At 49.3% G+C, this 19,865-nt stretch overlaps 2 protein-coding genes and 1 long non-coding RNA gene across 3 annotated transcripts in view; 2 read left to right on the plus strand and 1 right to left on the minus strand.

Annotated features, from left to right (window-relative positions):
• The window catches only part of SZT2 (SZT2 subunit of KICSTOR complex), a 51,388-nt gene extending 42,923 nt beyond the window's left edge, over positions 1 to 8,465 (plus strand). Inside the window, exons 66-72 of the mRNA XM_016220151.2 lie at positions 2,006 to 2,219; positions 2,579 to 2,732; positions 2,883 to 3,005; positions 3,113 to 3,518; positions 3,640 to 3,756; positions 5,111 to 5,179; positions 5,323 to 8,465. Of these exons, the coding sequence (XP_016075637.2) occupies positions 2,006 to 2,219; positions 2,579 to 2,732; positions 2,883 to 3,005; positions 3,113 to 3,518; positions 3,640 to 3,756; positions 5,111 to 5,179; positions 5,323 to 5,466 (1,227 nt within the window). The 3' untranslated portion in view covers positions 5,467 to 8,465. The remainder of the gene's footprint in view (positions 1 to 2,005; positions 2,220 to 2,578; positions 2,733 to 2,882; positions 3,006 to 3,112; positions 3,519 to 3,639; positions 3,757 to 5,110; positions 5,180 to 5,322) is intronic.
• Positions 6,146 to 8,863, minus strand: HYI (hydroxypyruvate isomerase (putative)). Its single transcript, XM_087820378.1, has 8 exons — positions 8,611 to 8,863; positions 8,400 to 8,511; positions 7,299 to 7,413; positions 7,011 to 7,089; positions 6,873 to 6,922; positions 6,700 to 6,769; positions 6,431 to 6,565; positions 6,146 to 6,308 (listed from the first exon to the last, which is right to left on the minus strand). Exons 1-8 carry the CDS (start codon positions 8,807 to 8,809, stop codon positions 6,235 to 6,237), a joined length of 834 nt encoding a protein of 277 aa, XP_087676504.1. The 5' UTR covers positions 8,810 to 8,863; the 3' UTR covers positions 6,146 to 6,234.
• Positions 8,864 to 9,076: 213 nt separating this feature from the next.
• The window catches only part of LOC107542726 (uncharacterized), a 79,472-nt gene continuing 68,683 nt past the window's right edge, over positions 9,077 to 19,865 (plus strand). Inside the window, exons 1-2 of the long non-coding RNA XR_015715030.1 lie at positions 9,077 to 9,238; positions 9,907 to 10,584. This is a non-coding gene — a long non-coding RNA (uncharacterized LOC107542726). The remainder of the gene's footprint in view (positions 9,239 to 9,906; positions 10,585 to 19,865) is intronic.

The raw sequence follows: 19,865 nt of genomic DNA on the forward strand, positions 1-19,865 counted from the left end.
GCAGTCCAGCCCAGTGGCTGGTCTGGCTCCGGTCACTCGGCACTGACAGCCTAGCACTGTGGTCATTCCATAATCATAGATGGTTAAACAGTGCAGACATTTGAGCATAGTGAGTAATGACACATGGGTAGGTCAGTGCCATCGGCAGCCTGGCCTAATCTAGAGCTGGCGATAGCCTGGCATTGTCAGTAGACTAATTTAGAATGTGGACTAGAGCTCCCACCCACACAGCATACCTGTCACTTAGTTGTTATTTATGCCTGTCTGTCTGCCTCAAGGCAGGGCCTCTGTACCCTGTGAGGGCCAAGCACTCAGGAGTTCTCAGATGAGAGAAGTTCGAGTGAGGTCAGGGATGTGAAACCCTCTGTACTTCAGTGAGTTCAGCTCTGTCAGTTGCCCCACATATCACGTGAAGGCTTGTGCCTTCCTTGTACCTCTCGTTTAGTTTCTTAGAGATCAGGATCTGCCTGGGCCCAGTCTGTCACCCTTCAGCACAGACAACATAGACTCTCCTACCTGGATAGCTCATATCCTGCCCATAGACTGTTGCCCTTGACTTGGGTGTGGATGCCTAGACCAGTCGTCACAGGTTAGTGTGATCCAGAAAAGCTTGGTGACTGTGCAGGAACCTACTTGAGCCTGAATGCTCAGAAGAGTGCTGTGGACAGGCAGGTGCTCTTTCACACTGGGCTGTAGTATTGGTGTGAAGGAGCTACCCTCATTATTCTCTCGAGCTTCCAGAAGTCCTGGCTTCCCTGCCCCCTGATCTCCATCCAGCTTGGCTTATTGCCTCTACATATCTAATCTCTAACCCTACTTAGATTTCCAAATTGCTTTATTATTGTTATTTATTAAGTGCTTAGTATATGTACTAAGTGAAGAGGAGTTTTGTTTCTACTGTACAAGTCAGGAAACATGGAGGTTCAGTAATTTGCCCTAGGGCACAGAGCTAGTTGGGGGCAGTACTGACACTGAGGCTCATCCTTGGTTACTGAAGTTTTTCACACTGCCTCTAACTTTATGGAGACCTTTACTTTATCTCCATGGTAGATAGGAAACTAAAGCAGACAGATTGTGACTTACCCAAGATCAAAGAGCTTCTTCTACAGTCATTTCTTTCCTACTAACTCCTCTGCCCAGGGCCCCCAAGGAAGTGCTCAGGTAGATTCTGCCATTCTGGCACCACAGATCCAGTTGTTAACCATAACTTTCAGTAATGGTGATTTCCACCAGGAAAAGCATCAGCTCAATCTCTCTGCCATCCTTCCTTCCTTCATTCACAGATCAGTTAGAGGAGGCCCAGCCTGGCCTAGCCTTGTCAAGATGTCCCAGACCAAGCTTTACCAATGAGAAGTTAGCCAGGTTTGAGGATCAGGGAGAGCAGCATCCAGGCAAAGAGAACAGCAGGTATAGAAGGATAGAGAGAATATGTGATGTACTTGGGAAGAGTGAGTACTTTGATGGGAAAATAAAGCTGGAGAGATGGGAAGGGGCCCACAAAATCTTTCTAATAGTAAGTAAGTATATATCTGACCTACCCTGACCACCCTGTTTAAAATGGCAACTGCTTTACTTCTTGATTTTCCATAACACTGTCTTCTACTGTGTACTCACTCTAATGTTTATTGTCTTATCTCCCCACTACTCAAATGTAAGCTTGAGGGCAGAGATTTGTTGTCCAGTGTGTCCCCTGCACCTAAAATGTACTAGGTAGGCTCTCAGCAAGTATTTGTTGCATCAGTGAATCTGTGCCAGACTTTAGTGGAACCTGGGCTACAGAGTAAAAAGTCCCATCTCTCAAAATGGTCAGTTTCATGTAAACAGGGTTATGATACAGTATGAAAAAGAATATAACGAGGAGGGCTTCCCAGAGCTGTCTGGCAGAGGGGGCCCACAGCAACAGGATGAATCTTGAGCTGTCTTTCCCATGCAAGAGGAGGGAAATGGGAATGTGCTGGGCAGCCTGGGCTACCGTGTCCTAACCCAGCCCCTGCCACCTCCCCAGCTGTCCATGCTGTTCACTGAGGAGTGCGACAAGGTGCGGGACCTGATGCACGTGCACTCATTCAGCTATGACTTTCACCTGCGCCTCGTGCACCAGCACGTGCTGGGCGCCCACCTGGTGCTGCGGCACGGCTACCACCTCACCACCTTCCTGCGGCACTTCCTGGCCCACCACCCTGATGGGCCCCACTTTGGTCGTAATCACATCTACCAAGGTTGGTGCCCAAGGGCAAGCCAGTGAACCTGAAAGAGAATCGGCCACAAGCTGTGGGCCGGTGGGACCATTTCCCGGGGCCAGACCTTGTCTTTCTATCCCATATTAATTGTCTCATATCACTTGGACCCTGTCCCCATATCTCTGTCCTAACTTCTTCACAGTCTGTTTCCTACCAAAGTTTAGATCCTATGTCGTGTACCCTGCCCTGTCTGTCCTGAGCCACTTTGTCCCATCTCAGTGTTCCACAGGCAGGGCCAGTCTACCTGTCAGTCAGAGTCCTGGGGACTCCTAATTCCCCAATCTACTAGATCAGTGTGTCTAGCCCAGGCTCACTAATTCCTGTAACTTGCCCCTTAGGGACCCTGGAGCTCCCCACACCACTCATTGCCGCCCACCAGCTGTACAATTATGTGGCTGACCATGCCAGCTCCTACCACATGAAGCCATTGCGAATGGCCCGGCCAGGGGGCCCAGAACACAATGAATATGCCCTGGTGTCAGCATGGCATAGGTAAGGAGGAAAGGGGACACCAGCATGTTCTCTGGTGGAACTGTGGTCAGGGCCATCCTTGCAGTAGGGAGACCTGTCTTTTCTTGGGCAGAAGGGGTGAGGTTGATTTCACTGAAATCTCGGGGTTGACATCTCATCCCCACTGCACAGCTCTGGCTCCTACCTGGACTCTGAGGGACTTCGTCACCAGGATGACTTTGATGTGTCTCTGCTTGTCTGTCATTGTGCTGCACCTTTTGAGGAGCAAGGAGAGGCTGAGCGGCATGTTCTGCGGTCAGCAGATCCCCCACCTTGAACATGCCCATTGCCCAGCCTGCCCCCTGCCCTTGCTATGTGTCTCCTGCTATAACCACCACTTTCTTGCCCCCTCCCCACCCCAGGCTGCAGTTCTTTGTGGTGCTTACCAGCCAGCGAGAGCTTTTTCCCAGACTAACTGCTGACTTGCGCCGGTTCCGGAAGCCACCCAGACTTCCCCCTGAGCCAGAGGCTCCTGGGAGCTCAGCTAGTAGCCCTAGGGAGGCCTCAGGGTTTGGTCTGGCCCCTGGCCCCACTCCTCTGTTCCCCCCACTGGCTACAGAGGTGGGTGTGGCACGGGCCCGGCTGGCTCAGCTGGTGCGGCTAGCTGGAGGGCACTGCCGCCGGGATACCCTCTGGAAGCGCCTCTTCTTGCTGGAGCCACCAGGGCCTGATCGACTGCGGCTAGGGGGGCGCTTGGCCCTGGCTGAGCTGGAGGAGCTCCTAGAAGCAGTCCATGCCAAATCCATTGCGGACATTGACCCCCAGCTGGTAAGGAACTGTGGGTTCCAGAAGGGGCTGAGATGGATGTTAGGAATTCCACGGGCATCCAGGGTGGAGGGTGCAAGGGTGGCTCTGGGACAGCAGATCCAGGCCTCTGGACCCTCCCCAGGACTGCTTCCTGTCTATGACGGTCTCCTGGTACCAGAGCCTGATCAAGGTTCTCCTGAGCCGCTTTCCCCAGAGCTGTCGCCATTTCCAGAGCCCAGACTTGGGAACTCAGTACCTGGTAAGTTCCTTCGACCCTCCTCTGGAAAGGGACACTCACCAGAAATCCTCATTGGAGTAATGACAGGTGTCTCCCTCAGAGAACCCCAGCCTGACCAAGCTCTGCTCTAGAGAGGCCTAGACTGCTCAGACAGAACATGTAAAAACCCTCTGAGCACTGAGTACAAAGCTGTAAAAGCACAAACCTTCCTTGGCTGGAGATCCTGAGGGCCAAGTTCTGGAACCTCATCGGTGGTTGGTCTTAGAGGCTGTAGTCCCAGAAAGGACTTCTTGGGCTTTAAAGCTTTATTTCCGCCACAGTGCAGCCCTCACACAGCTGTACCAGCATGACCTGGGAGCGTACCAAAGTGCACTCAGGCCCCTCCAAACCCACTGACTCAGAATCTGCTTTTAGCCAGATCCACAGGTGACTGGTGTACACAGTAGAGGTTGAATGCACTGCTGAGAAGGACAGTAGAGAAGAGCTGTGGTGGTAGACACACGCATGGGGGGATTAAGAAGCTAGAGAGATGGGCCCAATGAGAGCAGTGGTCCAGGAAAGGAAACATTAAATGGAAGACTTCACCAGAAAAAGTAGGAGTTGGTTGGTGGTGATACAGGTCCTACAACCTAGTACTTATGGGGAATATTAGGTTAGGTCTTCTGAACGGTCATCCAGAGAAGCCAGGGTCCCTTAGGGTAAGGCTGCAGTACTGTGGATGGCTGTGCACAGATGAGGGGGCTCCTGGAGGTGGTGGGAGTGCTAATCAGGAATGAGCTTGGGAAGGGTGATGAGTTGAGTCTGAGGTCCATAAGGACCTACTAGGACCACAGTTTAAAAGGATCATGTGGACATAAGGGGTTGAAACTCAGGAGAGAGATCTGGGTAGCATCTGTATGAACAGGTGGTCCCTGCAGCCCTGGGAATGCAAGAGATCACCCGGGAGAAACTGCAAAACTGAGCCTCAGGGGCAGAGATATGTGGGGATGGCCCAGGGGAGGTCAGAGAGATAAAGACCTGGGACAGGACAGGAGGCAAGGAGAGGTCCTATCAGGGGCAGAGAACTCCCCTTCATTGTTGGGCTGCAGTACCAGCTTTGTGCAGGGCTGCTAGACTTCAGGAACCTTCTAGTCACGCCCCCTCCCCTTGACTTGGATGAGGCTGGACAGGCTGACCAGGGTCCAGTGAGGATGAAGACAGGTTCAGTTTGGAGATGAGGTTCTGGGTGACTGTGGAGTACAGATGGGGTCTGGTGTAGTGACGGAAGCAGTCCTTCTTTAGACTGGTCCCACCCACTCCCAGGTTGCCCTCCAGGTCTGTGCTTCCTCAGGTGAGACAAACCTCACTCCCCATCTCATTTTGTCTTTTGCTGCAGGTTGTGCTAAATCAGAAGTTCACTGACTGTTTTGTGCTAGTGTTTCTGGATTCCCACTTGGGAAAGACGGTGAGAACGGGGGGGGGGGAAGGGGGGGCTTTGTGTCAGCCTGGTGGGAGGCTGTACCCCAAATGTTCTACTCCAGAGCTTGCTGAGGTTGGGATGCCTACCCTGCCTTCCTCTCACCAGTGTACTCCCACTGTGTTCCCCAGTCTCTCACAGTGGTTTTCCGAGAGCCCTTCCCAGTACAGCCTCAGGACAGTGAGAGTCCCCCTGCCCAGCTGGTCTCCACCTACCATCACCTTGAGTCTGTCATCAACACAGCCTGTTTTACCCTCTGGACCCGTCTCCTCTAAGGAATGGACCACTGAGTGTCACTGTTCCTCGAATCGTGATCTGTAAGATTACCCACGTGAAGCAGGACTGACCGGCTCTTCTGTGCCCAGCATGAGCCTAGACACTGAGGGATACCAAAACCTTTGTGCATTTACCTGGGGAGTCTGCAGCCCAGCCTGGCAACAGGGACTACCTTCCCTAAATACTCACAGCTGCTTACCAGCCCAGGGTGCTAGTGGGTCAGGTCAACTCCCTGAGGTTCCCATCTCCTCTCAGGCCCCTGGGCCCTTCCAGAAAGGGACTCCATCCTGCTCACGTAGTGGAGTCCAGGAATTCTTCACACCAGGTGGTTAGCACTCACTGGAGAACTCTACCTGAATCCTGCCTCCCTCCTTGAGCTCTTTGGTCTTCATTTCCCCCGGGGCATTATTGCTGGACATTGCCATTGAGAGAAGACACCTTGGTCCAACCCCAGCTCTGCCTCTGAAGCACCTGAGCATGGGCCAGTCCCTTTGCTCTTGGTGTTCCCATCTGTACATGAGAAGGTAGACTTAAAGCTCTCCCTTCTCCACAGCAATGCCGCAGACTGGAAGACTTGAGCATGAGCTGTGTGTCCCTTCTCAACAGGAGGGAAGCGATCCAGAGAAAGTGAAGGGTTAGACACTGTGTCCCCCTGCCCCCAATAACATACGTGTATGAAAATGTTCAGCAGGTTGTCTTTAATTCAGAGGGTACTCAGGATGCTCAACTCACTGCCCCAGAGAAGCATATGGGTGGACTGCAGGGCCTCACTGGCCAGCCTGTGGGCGGCCCCGCCTGTCCCAGTAGGAACGGAGCCAACTCAAGCTCTCCACTGTGTCTCCTGAGGGGAGAAGGAGGCAGTGGCATCTCAACCCATGAGGAGGAAAACGTCTCCTGTTCAATACCTGTCCACGCAATTCTCCCTTCCCCAGGGCAGGCCTGGAGCCTGAGCCCACCCTTTACCTTGAGGCTGGTATTCACAGCCCACAAAGCCTTTGTAGCCTTCGTCTTCAAGCAGTTGGAATAGGTAGGAGAAATTTAGCTCTCCAGGGCTGCCAGGGTCCCCCCGGCCTGGGACCTGTGCCACCTGCACATGCCCTGGGGACAGATGTAGCAGATGTGAGCCCAGGCTCCTGCTGAGGCCTGAGGGACAGATGCAGGAGGCCTGGAGGGGTGGGAGGACAGAAGCAGCACAGCAGATGAGGAAGGAGCAGAGAGAGGGACCCTCTCACCAACAATGGGCAGGAACTCCCGGATGTTTCCTGTCAGATTTCCATCCATGATCTGCCAGTGGAATATGTCCTGGGCAGAGATTACTGCAGTCAGAGACCTCTCAGGCCACACCATTCTTCCCAGGTTCGGAGAACATGGGACCTCTGAGAGCACTCCTTTTTTTCCCACGTACCATTTGTAACTGGAGGTTGGGTCTTCCAACCTTCTGTAAGATGGCTGCCGCTAGGAGAGAAACCAGGAGGGGCGCGTGACCCTCAAGGAGAGCACAAGAATCCAAGGGACAGGAGGCAGCACAGGGCTGGGGTCCTACCCTGCTGGGGCGAGTCCAGGAAGTACTGGGGGTCAGTGATGCGGGTGTTAATGGGCTCCAGCAGTCCCACGAGGTTCTCCTAGCACCATGTTGGATCTGTGAATAGAGCTCTTCCCCCCAGGTTTTCCTCTGTCTTTCAGTCACTGGTCAATCCCCTCACCAGCCCCTGTCCTAGGCCAGTGCCCAGCCTTATGCCTGGCTGCTCGCTCTGTGCACCCTCTTCCTTGCACACTCAGATACATTTCATGTAAGTATGTTTGTCTATATGTATTTCCACTGTCATCTCACCCGAGCCAAAACCCCAGCTGCGTGCCTCAGGTTCTCCAGAAAAACTGTCTCCATTTCACCCCTGACTGCTGCCCGATCAGCACCCTGGGGTACTCGGCCGGCCATCAGGTGAATCCTGTGAGGGAAAATGGGACTGGAGGGGACTGTGGAGTCCATTCCAGAAACAGGGCCTTTGCTCCCTCAGCTCCCCATGTGCACCTCTTCCAGCTGCCCTTCTACCATGCCAACCCTCCCATCCCTCCAGGTCTCTAGTCCATACCACCTGGCCCTGACGCTCAGGCCTCAGGCGGCTCAGGCCAAGCCCTGTCCCGCAGTCCTGAGGGCCTCAGAGACCAGTCCCTCACTTAGCCCCTCCTGTACTTTCAACCTCTCCTTTCCAGTGACCCTTCTCCTCAGCCTATAACATGCTTAAGTCTCACCTATTAGAAATTATTTGGACCCTTCTTGAGAATTCCATGCTGCTTGTCTCTACTTCTTCTTAGCTTCTTCCCCTAATTTCTGTATCCCCTCTCGCACCAATAACAACCCCTTGTTGCCAGTTCCTTCTCAGCCTATTTAGAGCTACAGGATTTGACATTCATTTGATCAGCCCCACTTTGAGCCTTCCACCTCCCATCACCAACTGATCTTTATCAGCCACATCCAGCCCCAGCAAGCTACCTCTCCAGCCTCTTGAACTCTGCTGAACACACCAAGCTGCCTCTTGCCCCTGGCCACTGCATCCCTGCCTGGAAAGCTCCTTACATCAAGCCAGTGCTCACTCCTTAAGACCCAGTTCAACATCAGTACCTGTAGGAAGCGGTCTCTGATGAGCCCAGACAGGTGCCTACTCTGCTCCCACCGCCTCCGTGAACTGCCCCATTCTCAAATGCATCCATCCTCCGCTTTCTGTTTACTTTGCTATCTCCCCGGTCAGACTGAGCTCCCAGCATGGGATCCCAGCAGGAGAGAAGCATGAAAGAGTTGCCAACTGAGAATGACACACAACAAATACGAAAGGCAATTTACGAAGCACCAGGACTGCAGGGTGCGGACGTGCCAGTGCGCTCGGCCTCCCACCCCGCGCGGGCGTCCCGGCGCAGCGGGAGGAAAGGACGGTACCTGGGACAGCCCAGAGCCCGGGCGTACAGCACGGCCTGCTCCAGCCCCTCTCGGAAGTCCGCCTGCCTCCCGGGGACGGCCGCCAGCCCCATGTCCCCCTGCTCTCGATCTCCTGCAGCGAGAACAGGCCTCAGCCCCGGGTCCCCGCCGGCCCCCCTCCCGGCCCCGGCCCCGGCCCCGGCCCCGGCCCCGGCCCCGGCCCCGCGCGCACCGGGGGGCGTGTTGATCAGCACCAGCCGCAGCCCCGCTTCCCGCGCCGCGCGCGCCAGCGCCTCCGGCGGCTCCGCGTACGGCCAGGCGACCTCGGCAGCCTCGAAGCCCGAGCTGCCCGCCGCCCGCAACCGCGCGGGGAGGCCGGGGAGCTCGGGGAACAGCCACGACACGTTGGCCGAGAAGCGCAGCTGAGCCATGCCCGGCGGGGAGCTTAGGCGCCGGGCAGAGTCCGCGGCGGCCGGAAGGCGGAAGCGGGGGCGGGGCGGGGCGCCGTGCCCGGGCCGGCCGAGCGGGGGCGCGCTGGCCCGCGTCGGGGGCGAGCGGTGTGCGGGCGCCTTTGGTAAGAACAGCCGTGCGCGGTGAAACCTCGGGCAGCGGGAAGCGAAGTGTTTCCGAGGAGAGGGCGGGGGGCCGGGGGCCGGGGGGCCGGGCGGCCCGCGCGCAGGCAGGGCCCGCGGAGCCCGCGCCCCTTCGGCTGCGGTCGGGGGCCTCCTCCAGGGCCCAGTCAGAATGAAGGAATGCGACTTGAGCGAACACTGAAGTATTTTTCCTCGTTATAAAAATAGCGTTTGTTCGCTACAGAACAAGGGAAAGCTTGTGACCGAATAAAGAACACTTACCACCAGGTATCGCACCGCTCACCCCTTAACTTTCCCTTACAGATGAAAACAATAAATGTGCAGGTTTTTTCTTAGAAAATGTTGACCGTAAGTTATATGTGGTTTTATAGCCTGCTTTTCATTTAATATTATTTTGTGAGCATTTCTCATGCTAAAAAAAAATAAAATTCGTTTTAGTAAATTTGAAGAACTAGTTGGCTTTATTAAACAATTCATGGATCAGGCAGCGTCTCATCTAGCAAGGAGAGATACTCAGGAGTTACACAAGATAGAAGGCCTTTCCCCGCCGGGCTGGCTCAGCCGGTGAGCGTGGACCGAGGAGCCAGGCGACCGGGGTTCGATTCCCGGTCGGGCACTTGCCGGGGCTGCGGGCTCCATCCCCAGTCGCGGGCGTGCAGGAGGCAGCCGATCAATGACTCTCTCAGCATGGATGTTTCTATCTCTCTCTCTCCCTCTCCCTTCCTCTCTCTGAAATCAATAAAGATATATTTTTAAAAAAACAAAAAATGGAAGGCTTTTATAGAAAGGACGGTGGGACAGGGAAGTGTTGACCCTGAGAAAAACATACTTGCCAAAAAGAACTCATCCTTAATTGGGCTCAAATTTGTAACTAGAGTCTAGCAAATTCATAACCAGAGTCTAGCAGTCATTGTTTTGTTTCTGCTGCATTTCAGGGAAAAACCACAGACCCCACTGCCAAGCAGTGTGCTCCTCTCACCTGAATCAACCCTTATAAGAGACCTAGGATCGAAATTCAACCAATAGAACTGAAATTTTCCCCATCCAATCTTAACTAAGCAATCAGAGTGGCTCCATCAGTCAGGACAGTGCTTTTTGCACCAATCAAACTATGATGATTTGAAGTCCTCATTTCCATGAGAACAACCAATCCTGGACTGGTGGTGGGAACTCTTCTCTTTATAATCCAGCTTTCCCTCTGTCTCCCTTGAGTGCACTTTCAGTTTCCAGCGAACACTGCGTTTTCCCCTGCTGAGCTGCAACGCCAGAACTGTAACACCAAAGTGGACTCACAGTCACGCTGTTTCATGATTGAGCTGTCACAGCCGAAGCCGAGTTCTTTCACAATTGAGCTGTTTTCACTGAATAAAGTCTCTCCCTTCACCACACCCCAAATTGGAAACTCCTATTGGCGTTGAACTGGTGATGATGACCTTTGATTGACCAAAGTCATTAGCAGAAGAAAAATGAAAGTTCCTTGAAGGAAAGTACAAGTTCAGAGTGACCATGACTTATTGGCCTTTTCCGTTGACTGGGCTTGTTGCTGGGCAAGAAGAAAATCTTCCTCCTTCTGGGGTAGTAAAGGAGATACAGCTTCCTCTTGGAGACACAAGGTATGTCTTTTCCTGTTTGGGATAATTGATGAGAAGTGGTAGAGGGTGAGAGCTTTCTCTACAGGCCTTCCCCACACCAGTTTTAACTGTTTCCCTAATGTTTATGCCTGTATTTTTCAATGTTCTTCAAAACCATTGCATTAGCTGCTCATTGTTCCACACCTAGACAACCCAGAATTTATCATTACTGCTTTGTTGACGGACATTAGAGTTTTTCAATATGTGTGCACATTGTAAAAGCACTTTAATGCACCTCTCATTTCGATCTCTGCATTGTTTCCTTAGGTTCCTCTTGTACAGATGTTCATTACAGTGTTTGCCTGCCCAAAGTCCTTTACAGTCATGTGCTACATAATGATATTTAGGTCAACGAGGAACCACATATAAGACAGTGGTCCCCTATGATTGTGATGGATTATAGGCAGTAGGTTACTTTGCAATGCTGAAAGAAAATGCTGGACCCAGCTACAATGTTGAATTTACTACTAGCTCTTCGTGATCTGAGGAGGCTCAGCATCCTATCCACCCTCCATGCGCCCCTCTGAAGCTGGGGCCCAGAGCTGGCAAGGGAATAGGGAAGGGGTCTAAGGAGGAGGGGAGCTAGGAGGCCACTGCCCATCCACACTTGGCTGCGCGTCCTTGCACTCATGGGCACAGACTCACTTCCCTTCCCTCCGTTTCTCTTTCTCTCTCTTTCCTCCTAGTCTGAGTCCCCTCTCCCCGGCCTCTCCCCTCCCCCTCTGACTGGGCAGATTCCTAAGGTTGGAATTACAAGGTCGAAAAATAGTAATACGTTTAAATTCTTCATGGCTGTGCTAAATTGCTTTTCAAAATGTTGTACGTATATTCTCCAACAATCCATGAGTAGAAGTCCTCTTGGTCTTCTGTGCTAGCTTGGTCTATTTTCTGTGCTAGCTTTGACAGAAGGAAGCTTAAAGTGCAACATTAGGAGCGCTCGCCCGGCCGGGCGTGGCTCAGCGGTTGAGCGTCAACCTAGGATCCAGGAGATCGGGGTTCGATTCCCGCTTAGGGCACATGCCCGGGTTGCCGGCTGCAGCTGATCAATGACTCTCATCATTGATGTTTCTGTCTCTCTCCCTCTCCTTTCCTCTCTCTGAAATCAATAAAGATATATTTTTTAAAAAAATAGAAAAAAAACATTAGGAGCACTCAACTTCCACTGTCTTCTGTCACTGCTGGCCTCCATCCGGAGGCGGCCCTGTCGGACACCTGGCCGTCAGGCTGGTCTCATAGTGACTCCAAATGCTTGGCAGTTTCCATTTCAATTCCGCCTCTAAGAACAGGCTGCCATCAGCTATGACGGATCACCTGATTTCTTGCCCATTTGAGCTGGCTTTATACTTGGCACTTTGACTTGTCCTGGAACGTGTTTCTTGGGTGTAGTCCAATCAGGATATGACCTCACTGAGGTTAACAGTTTAATCAATCCAAACTTCAACATGTTTACAATCCAATGTTGACCAGAGTACTATCCCAGGAAAGTAATTTCTCTATTAATACGTCACTGTAAATCTCTGAGCGTGAAAATTCTAAGACTTTAAAAGCACCATCATCTGCTGGGGTTTGTAATAGGAACAAAATTTGTCCACCCCCAGTGGTCCACTCCCTCTTTGCTGTATACCCTTTAGGGGAGCAGAGGTGGTGTATGAGCTAGACAGGTATCACTCGCTTTCCCCCTAATTCCCTTAAAACACCTTCATTTAATATAGCAAAACAAAGACAGGAAAACAATGCCCATTAAAATTATTTTTTTTCCATTGCTTTTCAGAGAGAGTGGAAGGAAGAGAAAGAAGAGAGAGAGAGAGAGAGAAACATCAATGTGAGAGAGACACATTGACTGGTGGCCTCCTGCACTCGCCCCAGTGGTGGCCGGGGATCTAGCCTGCAACCGAGGTATGTGCCCTTGGCAGGAATTGAACCCGGGACCCTTCAGTCCACAGGCTGACACTCCAACCACTGAGCCAAACTGGCCATCGTGAAAATTATTTCTTTTTATTCACTGTTTGACTGTCTTTATACCACTTTGCCACATAGGCATTACACTAAGTTATTATTACAAATCTTGATTCTTTGCAGTTAACTCTTAACTAAGGAATTTGCACAGGTATGACAATTAGTTAAGGTAACGATGATTTGTAAATAATTACATGGGTAATGGCTAGAATGTGAGTGTGCAGTTGATCACTGGATTGCACTTGCCAATGGGGTAAAAAATATATATATTTATTTTAACCCATATGAAATAGGAATAAGAGCCTCAATGAGCCCTGGCCAGTTGTGCTCAGTGGTTAGAGCATTGGCCCGAGGCCTGGGTTCAGTTCCAGCCAAGGGCATGTACCTCAGTTGCAGGCTCAATCCCTGGCCCTAGTTGGGGCACATGCAGAGGCAACCAATGGATGTGTCTCTCTCACATTGATGTTTCTCTCTCTCTCTCTCTCTCTCCCCATTCCACTCTCTCTGAAAAGCAATGGAAAAAATATCCTTGGGTGAGGATTAATAAAACAAAACCAAAAAACCTTAATGAAATTCTATTTTATACCTCCCAGATTGGCAAAAAAAAATTTTAAAGACAATATCAAATATTGGGTAGAACTGGAAACAACTAGAACATTTATTTATTGGAGATAGAAGTGTAAATCACTCAACCATTTTGGAGGACAATGTGGCATGATCTCTTAAAGCTGGACATTCATGTGCCCTTGATCCAGCAGTTCCTCTCCTAGGTGTATTCCCTGGATAAACTTTTGCACAAGTGTACCAGGAAACAAGTTTAGTGATGTTCATAGCAGCACTATTTATGTAGCAAAAATATGGAACCAACCCAAATCATTCATAGATGAGTCACGATAAAGCCATACATTGTTGTATATAAAAGTAAGGAGAGAGCTGGTGGCTGAAAGGATAAATTGAGTTTGCTTTTGTATTAGAGTAATACACGAAGAGCCTAGTGATGTTTGGGTCAGATTGAAAACATCGGTGTGAACACAACAAATGGATAAATCTCAGAAACGTAATCTTGAATGAAAGATTCAGTATGATTCCATTTCTCAGTCGAGCAGGGAAAACCGAACAATATCCTGTGTAAGAGGTCTGTAAGACAAATACATCAGTAAAACTATGAAGGAAAGCCAGTGAGTAATGGTCACAAAATTAGGGTGGTGGTGACCTCTGGAGGGGGAGGAGGGTGATATTGGAAACTTCAAAAGCAATGACCATCCTGTCTGTCTTCTACTGGATGCTGTGGTCGTGTATCTTCATTTTATCACTATTCTTTGTGTCTTATATGTTATAAATATCATTTCGTATCTGTTTCATATTTCTAAAAACAGATTTTAAAACCTGTATGTATCACTACCACCTGTTAGCACATTTTTTGTTAACATCCCTGTTGTAGTATCGTCATAATCCCAACGTTTTTGTACAGACTCAGCTTGTTTATATTAAGCTGTAACTACCACTTTTTAGATTCAACGTGTCACTGCTCAGTCTAGTGGTCTTTTGTTGCATGACCTGCTCAGGACCTCTGGTAGGCAGCCTGTAAAATGGTCCCCAGCGATCTCTACCTCCTGGTCTTCACATCCCCTCCTCTTGAATGTGGGCTGGACCTAGCAACTCATTTCTCACAAATACAGTAGAGCAAAAGTGGCACAGTGTCAGCTCAGAGATGAGTTACCAAAAGGCCGCACCTGTGCCTTAGGCGCCCTCGCTTTCGCTCCCTTGCTCTAAGGAGAACCAGCTGCCGTACTGTGAGACCTGCTTGTCAAGGGGCTCATGTCTCTGGCCAACAGCCATGTGAGTGAGCTTAGAAGCAGATCAGCTCCTATTGAGCCTTGAGAAGACTGTACCCTGGCCAGCACCTTGATTGCAGTCTTGTGGCAGACAAGGCTTGAGACAGAGACAGCTGAGCCACACCCAGTTCCTGACCTATGGAAACTTTGATAGTAAATGTTCGTTGTTTCAAGCCATCGAGTTTTTGGGGTAGTTTGTTAGCAGCAACAGATAACTAATAGGGGATCTCTTTGTTCTTCTGGGTGCAGCTCCCTTGTTTGGGGGACTGTGTCACTTTCACCGCTTACTCGCCTTAAGATGGAGGGGGAGAGAGTAACCAAAGAATTTATATGCATATATGTACAACCCAAGGACACGGACAATGGTGGGGAGAGGGACTGGGGAGGGGGAAGGAACGGGGGGGGGGAAGGGTCATTGGGGAGAAAAAGGGACATCTGTAATACTTTAAACAAAAATAAAAATTATAAAAAAAAAAATTAAAAAAAAAAAAGATGTAAATGAGTGCTGCCATCTCATGTGCTGCTGTCTTCGGAGACACAGTGACAATCAACAAGTAGACCCCAGACCCATGATGGACCAGCACGGCAGCTGTTACAGACAGTGTAGGGTGCCGACCCAACATCTGTTCCCTCCTTTCTCCTTCCTGATAGAACCTTACCTCGTGGCAGCGGCCAGCCAGAGAAAATAAAGCTAACGTACCAGCAAGGTGGCAGAGAAAACCCAAAAGAGGCATCGTGCTTGGCACCGGGAACCTCTGGCAGGGAACAGGCAAGGCTGGCCTTCGCTGCTTCACCTTAACTCTTTCCAAAAACAGCATGTACAAGAACGAACTTGCTTTTCTCAGCCCAACGTCCAGAGTTGTGCGCATTTCAAGAAACACTTGGTTCTCTGGGCAAAAAACACACAATGATTTAAAGATCTGAACCCTGGACACTGGGACTATGTACTTAAATAATTTCATGCATTTATATAATTTCATATAGCTTGTAGGACGAGGCTGGATGACCCCACAGCAACTTAAGGATTTCAGTGTCTAAGAGGGAGTCTTTCTCTTTCCAAGTCATGAGTTTCTGCTGATGTTTTTTATTTCACCTAATCTTCATTAAGTACTTCTCTACCTTGCTCTATTATGAGAGCATTTTCCTTTCAATTTCACTTTCTTTTTTGAGCTACCAGTCTTTTTATCATTTTTATACAGCATGTTCAAATTAGATCTTATATATCATGTGATATATTTTCACATCCAGCCATGTGTTCAGTTACAGCTGCCTAGATTTAAGAATATCAACACTCAAGTGTCACTCTATTATGTATTTTTTTGAGCCATTGAGCCTGCATTTCTAAGGCTTTGCAATTTAACTCTCCTACTTTACTCAGTTTTACCAGTAATAGTCTATATCACATGGATTCATGAGAGCTTGTAACTGTGTCAAGAAGGAGACTAAATCTTTGGTTAAATTTTTCTTTCATAGTTTCTCTTGTATTCGAGCATGTCAGAGAGGAATATCTGTGGTTCGTCTCCATTAGGACTCTGTAACTAAAATTTCAGCACATTTAAACAGAATCATCTCACACACGGGATATTGAATAACGTCATTATACAAAACAGCACTGAATGGCTTTACGAAATTTGTGCTTGCATGAGCGATCATCTGTATTCTTGGAAGAATATTATAATATTTGCTGTCCCATGTTATACAGCCTTATCTTTAAAAGGAAGTGCCTATAACTGGCTCTTTATCTTTCGTTTCTATTCTATTACTGGGTGGTTGGAATCCAGAGGCTCTTCTTGTGCCCCTCCCTTGTACGTGCATGCTGTTAGTGACTCAAGAAAGCTCCTGCAGCCTTGACTAATGGAGTGTTAACTGATTACACACCCAGGCACACATGCAAACTTTAAACTGAGTTAAGTACAACCAGTGTTGTATGACTCAAAGGGTATAAGTGTGACTATTCAGAAAGTTGGATTTCTTTTTTACATTTGGAATTTTGAAAAATCTCAGTAACCCTGACTATGGAATCTTCTTCCCTTGTTTAATTTTTACCCTCAGGAATTCTACCATCGACGTTATGTATACATTTTTTGCAACTTACCTTTTTCCATATAGCTGTATATATAGGAAGTCTTTCCTTAGGGGAAAAAAATTTATGTAAACTCAGTCTATCTTACGGTTCTTTCTCCCATTCTGTGGCCATTCTTTAACTGCATTTTATTCCAGAATATGAAGATTTTGTCATTCCCCTGTTGATGGACAACAAGATCATTTCCAATTTGTCACTGTTACAGACAGTAAGCACCCTTACATAAGCTGCTTTGTGTGTGTACACATATGAGTATTTCTCCAGCACAGATCCTTACACGTGGACTCGCTGGGCCAAAGACTATGCGCAAAGTTCTAATTCGTGGCTAAATTGCCCTCCAAAAGGCTTTGTCAGTTTACATTTCTACTAACAGTCTATGAGTGCCTGCTTCCCTACACCGTCATCGACACCGGATAGCATCAGTCTTTAAGGTTTTTGCCAATCTGAAGGGGAAAAACATTTTAAAAAGCAAATTCTTGATAATTACTGAGGTTGAACTTTTTTCCAGATGTCTATTTGCCATTAATACCTCTTTTGTGAATTGCTTCTCTGTAGCCTTTTTCTCAATTGGATTCTTGATGTTTTAATTAATCAGTTTGTAGGTGTCCTTTATCGAAATTCTGGATATTAAGTCTTTGGCTGTTTTTGCTTGTCTTTGACTTTATTTAAAGTAGCATTTGCTGGTCGAGGTATTGGAGGAATGCTGCCTTTCTGTCAAGCTTATGTCTCCCTGTGGAAGGAGGTCTGCCCTCTCATGTGGAGGGCTCCCGGCCTCCTGCCCCACTCCTCAGTCTTCCCCAAGGCAAGGAGAATGACTCAGCTTGTTGGTAACTGGCAGAAAGAAGGAGCCAAAGTGCTCGGCTCAGCCCGGCCTCCGTCCTGTCTGTGAAAAGGCACACACCCTTCTCTGCCCCTCCGCTCCACCAGTGGAACAGGGGCAAGCCCTCCAGGGCTGACCTCGGCCTTAAGTATTAGCAAACCTGCTTGCCTAGCAGACCTCAGCCATATGGTCCAGTATCAGTTGTGGTGGTAATAAGAGGAATATTTATATCTCCATCTGCCATACTCCTGTGTCTGTCTCTTAATAGGTTCTTGTGTCAGTTAGAGTCCAAACAGAAAACAGAAGGCACATTCAAATTAGAATAATTCAGGAGATTTAATAAAAGGACTATTTACAAAGGTGTGGGCAGGGTGTGGGGAAGATAAACAGGAGAGTGCCCCAACCTAGGGCTAGTAACAGCAGAGCTTTTACCACTCCGAGGTCTAAGAGGGTGCAGGGGATGGGGGCTTGGCTACTGAAATCCAGGAGAAGAGGGTCCCATAGAGCTTCCTGCCCTCAGCCTACAGGGAGGAAGCCTGAGAAATAAACCCTGACCGTTCTCTCCTTCCCCTCTCTAATCTCCTGCTCCCCACTAGACAAACCAACCAGAGCCAGAGGACAAGGAAACCCATTGCTGTAATCAGTATAGATCCTTCTACTTGGACAGAGAGCAAGGAGGAAAAGAGATCCGGAGGGACAAACAGAATATCTCTGGCACCTCTTTCCTCCCTCAGAATACACTGTCATCCTTCAGCTGGGTGAGAAACTCGTGTCCCCATCAATGGGATGCACAACACCCCATTGGCTACCATTTTATCACGAGGCAGTCTCAGACTGGCTTCATCCCTGTTGGAGGTGTGGTAGGCAGAATTCAGAGATGGCTTCCCAAAATTCCTGCCCACTGGTACACACACAGCTTCTCCCAGTTATTCAATCAAACACTAATCTAGATACTGGAGGACTTTTGCAAATGTAATTAAGGTCCCAAATCAGTAATGAAAGTATTCTGGGTGAGCCTGACCTAATCAGGTGAGCTCCCAAAAGGGCCAGGGCTCTTCCTGATTAAAGAGGTTTGAATTTAATGCATGAGAAATTCTCCATTGCTGCCTTTAAGGATGGAGAAGGAAAGTGGCTGACAGCCAGCAAAGATATGGAGGCCTCAACCCATGGCCACAGGGAACTGAATTCTGCCACAGCCGTGTGAGCCTGAAAGAGGACCCTGGACTCCAGATGGGAATGCAGCCCAACACCTTGGTTTCAGCCTTTTGAAACTTCGAGTAGAGAACCCATCCAGCCATGTGCACTGGGCCTGGGCGTCTGACCTATAGAACTGTGAGCTAACACATGGATGTGGTTTTAAGCTGCTAAATTTGTGATGCTTTGTCAAATAGTAATAGAAACCGATACCAGGGGACAAAAAGTAACATAAAACACAGGTGTTAAAGTCCCCGTTCTGTAGCTGGTAAGAGAGCGTAAATTGGTAATCACGGCTGTCTCCTTTCATCGCTCAGCCCAAGTTATTGTCCTCACGTAGCACCTCAGCTGGATAAGTTTCTTGACCTGGTGGAATGACTCAGACCTTCATTCCTATAGGATCTGAGTCTTTGTGCTCTTGACATTGAGTTGTCAATTTTCCACTGACCCAAACTTTAGAGCAGGAGAGAACTCAGAGGTGCCCTGAACAAAGTCCTCCTCACCCGATTGTGTAGCAGCCACACAACCTCCCCCTGGTGATCAGGGTCGATTACCCAGCCAAGCTAGAGAACACCTTCCCTGTTTGTTTGTTTAGTGGCATGAGAAGCCTAAAATGCACAGGGTGAATCTCAGCTTCCAGTTTATTTAGGAACCATGACCGTGCTTCCTGGTGGAAGAATTACTACTCTGGACACTAGAAACTTCGTATCTACTGAGCCTAGGGTTTCAAGGATGGAAACAAAAAGCCGTCTGGTGAATGACTAGGTGTAACAGTGAGAGGGACACTCCTAGTGCCGGCCCTTTGTTCAGGACACATGCACGCTGGCCTTCGGCGAGATGGCAGCATGTATTGGCCTCAGGTTTAAAGCTTGTACTGTTTGGAGGGTGGTGTCTTCCCCGGCGCTGTAACTGAGCCTTTAGTAATCTGCTTCACCATTCTCTCAGGCTACTTGATTCTAGGCGCACGGTCACACCAGTGGATTTCATAGGGAGGAACCTACTGCCACACTTGTCATGCTATAATATGTGTCCCGTCATCAGAGGTGATGTTGACTTTGATGCCATGGGAAGGATAAGGCATTCTGTAAGTTTACGAATGATGCTGAATGAAGCACTTCAGGCAGAGAAGACAAATAACTGTGCATGTATTTACCCTATGAGGAGAGAGCTTGGTTCCCTCCAAGATAGAGGGGTCCAAGGTGGCTTCCCTCCAACTCTAGCGTGTCTCTTTCTTCGTGGTGCGAAATTCAAGATGCAGCAACTTGTGTTGCACTTCAGGAGGATGCCCCAGACCGCCGAGCCCCTGGAAATTTTACCTACATGGTTGGCTCTCGGCCTCAGGCATGTATATCTTACAAAGGCATCTGGAGCACTA

The sequence above is a fragment of the Miniopterus natalensis genome, chromosome 9 (genome assembly GCF_054644295.1).
Source record: "Miniopterus natalensis isolate mMinNat1 chromosome 9, mMinNat1.hap1, whole genome shotgun sequence".
In the NCBI taxonomy this organism is placed as follows: domain Eukaryota; kingdom Metazoa; phylum Chordata; class Mammalia; order Chiroptera; family Miniopteridae; genus Miniopterus; species Miniopterus natalensis.

Coding starts and splice junctions, on each gene's coding strand:
- HYI (XM_087820378.1), bottom strand. CDS start 8,809: ATGGCTCAGCTGCGCTTCTCGGCCAACGTGTCGTGGCTGTTCCCCGAG. Junction 7,090..7,298: donor CAGCTGGGGTTTTGGCTCGG/GTGAGATGACAG, acceptor ACATGGTGCTAG/GAGAACCTCGTGGGACTGCT. Junction 6,566..6,699: donor GGAGTTCCTGCCCATTGTTG/GTGAGAGGGTCC, acceptor ATCTGTCCCCAG/GGCATGTGCAGGTGGCACAG.